This window comes from Pygoscelis adeliae, unplaced genomic scaffold (assembly GCF_000699105.1).
Source record: "Pygoscelis adeliae isolate BGI_AS28 unplaced genomic scaffold, ASM69910v1 Scaffold195, whole genome shotgun sequence".
Lineage (NCBI taxonomy): Eukaryota > Metazoa > Chordata > Aves > Sphenisciformes > Spheniscidae > Pygoscelis > Pygoscelis adeliae.
In genome coordinates this window covers 394,441-400,560 of record NW_008824757.1, presented here as the reverse complement: position 1 = coordinate 400,560, position 6,120 = coordinate 394,441, and the positions used below count along the sequence as shown (strand labels likewise).

Sequence of the window (6,120 nt, the reverse complement as noted above, 5' to 3'; positions counted from 1 at the left end):
ACGGCTGAGGGAACTGGGGTTGATTGGACATGAGGAAAAATGTCTTTACTGAAAGAGTAGTTAAACATTGGACCAGGCTGCCCAGGGAAGTGGTTGAGTCACCATCCCTGGAAGTATTTAAAAGACGTGTAGATGAGGTGCTTAGGGACATGGTTTAGTGGGCATGGTGGTGTTGGGTTGAGAGTTGGACTCGATGATCTTGGAGGTCTTTTCCAACCTTAATGATTCTATGATTCTAAGATGCAATAGGAAAGGTCTGTAAAGAAATAAAAATCATCATGTACGACTTGAAAAACACCAGGGCAAGGACAGGTCTTGCTCTGCACTGCCCTTTGGCATCTCTCCAACCCTGAGTGAGAGCCACAGGAAGCATCTCTCCCATGCCAGTGCTCAGAGGAGGGCAATTGGATAGTCTCCCAGCTCAGGAGGTCAGTGTGAGGAGAGAGTCCCATGGCTCTGGGACATGATTGATTTGGGCCCCAGTGAGGGGCTGTGTGGGTGCTGACAGGAGAGAGGTAATGTACCTGAGCTTCATGTCCTCTTGCAGAGGACCAGGACACCCTGACGATAAGGAGAGGTGACGCATCTAATGAAACACTGGTGACTTGCATGTGTGATTGATGCCAGAGCTCTGACGGCTGGCCTCCTCTCCTAAACTCCTGTAGATCTCTTCTCCAGGGGAAACGCCCTGTTTGTATGGGGAAATCACTTGCATGGATGACTCTGAACCTTTGTTCTTCTCTCAGCTACCGAATGGGTTGGTGTCTCCTCCCGGCCAAAGGCAGTGCTTATTTCTCACTGCTGTTTCGCCATCGGACAGATGCTTTTGGCTGGCTTGAGTTACGGTATTCGCAACTGGAGGCTGCTGGAGATTGCAGGATCTGCTCCTATATTTGTCTTTTTCTTCTGCATCCGGTAAGTGGGACATGGGCAGAGCTCCTTGCAGACACGACAGCAGCAAGTGTGAGGGGTGGCAGTGAGGAAGCAGCAGCTCAGGAGCAGGCTGGGTCTGTCCCATTATAGTACAGGTGCTGGAAGGGCTTCTGCAGAGCTCAGCACATCTCACTGGGGCACTGGACCCCTGAGAGCAGCAGCTGCTTTGCTTCAGGTCTTCAAATGTGGCCTTTGGGGCCTAAATGTAGGCCTGGAAAACCCGACCTGGGGAGGTATTTAGACCCCCTCCATCACACGTGATGCCCATTGCTTGCTGGACATGGCTGCAGGGAGACGGGCTGTGGGAAAACTCAGCAGGGCGCAGCAGCATCTCCTGATTTCATCTCCTTGGCAGGGTGCTACCAGAATCAGCTCGGTGGCTGGTGACAAAAGGCAGAATAGAAGAAGCTAAGAAGGTCCTTCAGAAGGCAGCATCCGTCAACAAGCGCACCATCCCACCAGGACTCCTTGAGCAGGTACGTGTAATGGCGTGCAGAACTGCTAGTTGTCTTCAGAGACTTTCCTCTGCGCTTGCCTTTGCAGCAGCCACTGGAGCTGAGGTCATCTGATAAACAACTTTCCGTGCCTGCTGGGGATGATTTGGGGATGGACTGTGGGTGACTCCAGCTTCAGCTGCGTTGTACAGAGGCACGGTCAAGGAAGAGGCACAGCTTCTGCTGAGGCTCAGTCTGGGGCTTTCTGGAGTCCACCTTGGGATATGGAAAGGACCCAAATGCTTCCCTGGCTTTTCTTCTGAGAGGATTGCAGGAGTCTAGAGGATGAGCACGAGGTCTCTGTTTAGCCTGTGGTTTTCCGTGCATAAATGCCTGAAGGGGGGTTACCTCCTTGCCCACCCCAAAGTCCCTACACTGGGGAAACCTCGGAACCTCTTAGGCACCAAACTAGTGTGTTGGGCACCCAGAGCACAGGCACGGGAGCCCAGCCCCACTGGGCTGCCGTCCCTCCCAGAGCAGTTTGGGGTCACAAACCTGTTCCGCTGAGGCTTTCCTTTGACTGCAGATGGAAAAGGAGCTAGCCAGGGCTTTCCTTTGCCTGCTCTGACTCTTTGGCTTTCTGCATTTTGAAGTTGAAGCCTGAGACGCAGACCAAGTCTGGAAGTACTCTGGATCTCTTTCGGAAGAAGCACCTCCAGAAGGTGACTTCAATCATGTCATGCGCCTGGTAAGACATCCCCTGGTCCCCTCTTTCCACATTTATAGGTGAAGAAAAGAAGAGATTGATGTTTAGTCATAACTGTAAATTCACCTTGTGCTGTTTGGGTGTTATTGATGAGCGTTTCTGTGTTTGGCTATTCAAGATGCGATGTGGTTTGTGGGAAAGGTTAGAGCCATTCCAGCTTTGGCAGTCCTATGGTACTGATCTGGTTTTATGTGCCCTTCAAAATGCCATGACTTGGCCAAAATGTTGTCTTTGGAGATCAATATTGTATTTGCTCATGGCCAATAGATATGCTCAGTGCCACCCTGCCCCATTTTCAGGTTTGTGAACAGCCTTGTCTACTATGGGCTGAGTCTGAACGTGACAAATTTTGGTCTGGACATCTACCTAACACAGCTTGCGTTTGGAGCAGTGGAAATCCCAGCCCGTGTTGGTTGCATCTTCACGCTGCAGTGGTTCGGGAGGAAGAAAACTCAGGCTGTTCTCCTGCTGCTGAGTGGCCTGGTGTGTTTGATCATCACCGGCATCCCTGAAGGTGAACAACCTCTTCCCATCCTGAGAGGACAACCTCTGGGACAGGGAGGCACAGAGCCCCAACTCTTCCCTTGCTGGTGCAGGTCCTGTCCTCCCAACCAGGCTGGCTCACGTTTCTCAGGTCTTGAGCTGACCCTGGTGCGATGGCCATGGCCACAAGGGACTTGGTCGACTCCGCAAGGCCCATTCTAATCAGCAAACCTTTGCCTGCCGATTGTGATAGGAGAGGGTAGAGATGAACCTGGTGGGCCACCCATTAGCAGAGTTGTCCTGTGGGAAAATTGGTATGTGGAGTGGTGAGATGATGGATGCAAAGTGTGTCAAGGGTGGCCCCAGGGCCAGAGCTGCTCCTCAGTCCACGTTCAGGCACTGTTCAGAGGTAATGGCTCCCTGTGGGTGACACGGTTGTGCATCCCCCCAGCCACTATCCCCGAGTGGTGCTGGGCCCTTGTCCCATAGCTGTGGTCTCTCCTCCTCCCCTCAGACCAGCCCGTGGTGACCACTGTCCTGGCCATCATTGGCAAGTTTATGGCCTCGGCCTCCTTCTCCACCTCCTACGTCTACTCTGCAGAGCTCTTCCCTACGGTTGTCAGGTGAGGTCTTCCCACACTTTGGTGCTTCCCTCCACTGTGGCTGGTGGCAGTGGGGAGAGAAGAGCCCGGTTGTCCCCATGGCTGCACTCGGTCCCATGGTGGCCCGGGGGGGCTGAGCCCTACCTGCACCTTGCTTCCCCAGGCAGACCGGTGTGGGGCTGTGCTCAATGTCGGCACGAGTGGCGGGGATCATGGCCCCGCTGATCCGCCTCCTGGGCCAGTACCACCGGGCCATCCCCATGGCCATCTTCGGGAGTGCCCCCGTGGTGGGAGGGCTGCTCTGCGTCCTGCTGCCCGAGACCCGCGGCACCGACCTGGTGGACAACACGGGGGGAGGCTGCCCCCCAGCTAAGGTGGGTGCCTGGTGGTGCCCATGCTGCCTTTTGGGCAGGGACATGGGGTGCCAACGCTGCAGGAAGCCATTGGCAGTGCATGGGCTGGGGCTGAGTGTTTGCTCAAGGGCTTACAGTGGTGGGAGGGCAGGGAGCAGGGCTGCCCCACTGCAGAAGAAGGGGAGGAGGCCCCATAACCCTGCCCATGGTGGTCATCTCTTTGTTCCTGTCCTTGGAAGAGAAGGACTCCAGGAGCAGCCAGCGCTTCACTTGGGTCCCCACCTGTCATACCAGGGAAGGGCTGGTGCCTTGTAGCCGTGTCCTCTGGCTTTCAGCCTTGCGTAGCTCCCAGCATCCCATTGCCCATGGGACAGGGTAGAATTGCACCCTGTTACTTTTGTTGGGGGAAGGGCGTCCGTTGGGGCCCAGAGAGCGAGTGGTGAATGGGCAGCCAGGTTGCTAAAGGCTGCATGTCTCAGAGAAGACTGCCATCAGGTCATAATAGATCTTTCTTTGCTTTTAAACTCTTTTACCTTTCATTAGGTCTGTGAAAATGCCAACAGCAGCTCTGAAAATGGACACGTGAGAGGAAAAGATGGTGGCCAAGACAATGACTACACAAAGACCACTCACTTCTAGCTGGGCCTGCAGGCGGCTGTAGCTAAAGGCAACCTAGTGCTGTGCCTGCACTGAGGACAGGTAGGGTCTCCATTTGTAGGACACCACCACCTCTCAAGCAGTCAAATAATTCTTGTTTTTCCTCTTCATTTTTTGCCTTCCTGTATCTCCCTCTATGGCTTGTCCTCAGGCACTGCATGCTGTCTCTGGTGTTCAACAGTGCTCTTGCTGGAGAAAATCTGGTTTAAGGGAAAAAAGGAAGAAATCAGAAACCAGGATGGAGGCAACTGTTTCTCTTCCTTTTTCCTGTCCCATCTCCAGGAACGTGAGACTGTAAACTTTGTCCAAGTGAGACACCTGCTAGAGCATTGAATAGACTTGCAACAGAGTACTGTGCTCACTAAAGAGAAAGCCAGAGCAGATGCAGAGAAAACAATCTCACACTTGCAAGAAGAAGTGATTTCTCTTGACTATCTAGCATGACCTTCTCACGCTCTCTTAAAAACACTCCTTTTAATTTTTTTTTTTAAATTTGAGACACTTAGCTGAGAAAAAAAAGATGCGATGGAAGAAACAGCAAGCAGTGAGCGAGGATGTCTAACAGGCAGCAGAATTTTCGCCTTAGTGCTGGTGGCTTTGAATTAAAGCATGTCATGACACTTTGTGCATGGAAAATTGTGCTGTCAGGCTGTGGTGTAGGACCACATTAATTTGTCTGTTCCAGAAAACTGAGAGACATTGTGGCAGTTGGTGTCTTAGAAAAAAGTGCAATTCTATCTGGGAACTATCAGGTCTATTCTACTCTGTTCTAGTCTATTCCTTCTTGCTGTATCCATTTCTGTCTTTAAACAGTTTAGGACCACTTTTGTCTTATACTATGAAGAAAAAACATGTGCTTTTCCTGTGCTTCCCCATCTTTTACCTCCTGTCCCTCAAGATGACTTTCTTTTACCACTGGCTTCGTACAGATGAAGCCCAGAAGTTATACAGTGGTGGTGTTCCAGCTTTGTCTGTACACAGCTCGAAGAATATTTTCTGGTAGTGTCAGGAAGCTTTTAAAGCAGACTTTATTTCTTCTCCCTGTTGTCATGCCTGCATGTTTTCCATGGATCAAAGTACCCCGCGGATATGCAGTTTGATGAAGACAGAGTTTTGGATAAAATCAGTGACATGCGACAATGCCCCACCAGGAGGGGCTGCCTGTGGTGCCATCTTCTCTCTGGCACTGCTTTTCAAAGGATTTGCTGTGGTGCTCCTGTTCAGTGGTCCTGAGTGTAGAGGAGCTCAGTCCTTTGCCGGAGGGCACTCTTCTTTGCCGGAGGGCTGTCTTTCCTTGGCAAAGGCTGGGGGCTGCCTCCTTCGGGCTTTTATGGAAAACAAGGCATTGAGGGTAAAGGCTGAGGGAAGAGCTTGGAGCAAAATGCACAGTTACTGAGTGAACCACGGCTCCTTTTGGGAATTCTGCTCTGAGACTCTGTTTCAGCTCACTTCATAAATAAATGTGTCCGAGCACATCTGATGTACTTCTGCTTCCATCTCATTCATGCCTCCAGTAGGCTGAAGATCCAGTAGGCTGAAGATCCATTTCATCTGCTCTTCTCTAGACCACTGCACCTGGTTAGTTTGAAGACCACTGGATGGTGCACTTTTGGCTGAAGAGCTTGACTCATGACGTTTTGCCCAGCTCAGCAGAAATGGGAGGATGTCCAGTGGTTTTGCTCTGCCTTAATGTCGCTCCTACCTGGTCCGCACACGGTCTTGCACTGTAATAAATAGAGCTCACAGGACAGAGTCGAGCTAGGTGCGGTGGAATAGCATGTGAGAATGCAAGCACACTTTTGCATGCACACAATGGGATGTTTTGGGCTCTCATCACGATGAGGTTATGAGCAAAGTGTAAAAAGTGCCTCAGGTGACCTAAAGGGATAACT

The 6,120-nt window shown here is 51.6% G+C and overlaps 1 protein-coding gene across 1 annotated transcript in view; it reads left to right on the top strand.

Moving 5' to 3' along the window:
• Positions 1-4,210, top strand: part of LOC103916501 (solute carrier family 22 member 13-like) — a 6,842-nt gene extending 2,632 nt beyond the window's left edge. The window contains exons 4-10 of the mRNA XM_009323501.1: positions 747-915; positions 1,289-1,409; positions 2,021-2,115; positions 2,433-2,647; positions 3,131-3,239; positions 3,382-3,592; positions 4,115-4,210. Of these exons, the coding sequence (XP_009321776.1) occupies positions 747-915; positions 1,289-1,409; positions 2,021-2,115; positions 2,433-2,647; positions 3,131-3,239; positions 3,382-3,592; positions 4,115-4,210 (1,016 nt within the window). The remainder of the gene's footprint in view (positions 1-746; positions 916-1,288; positions 1,410-2,020; positions 2,116-2,432; positions 2,648-3,130; positions 3,240-3,381; positions 3,593-4,114) is intronic.
• The last annotated feature ends 1,910 nt before the right edge of the window (positions 4,211-6,120 follow it).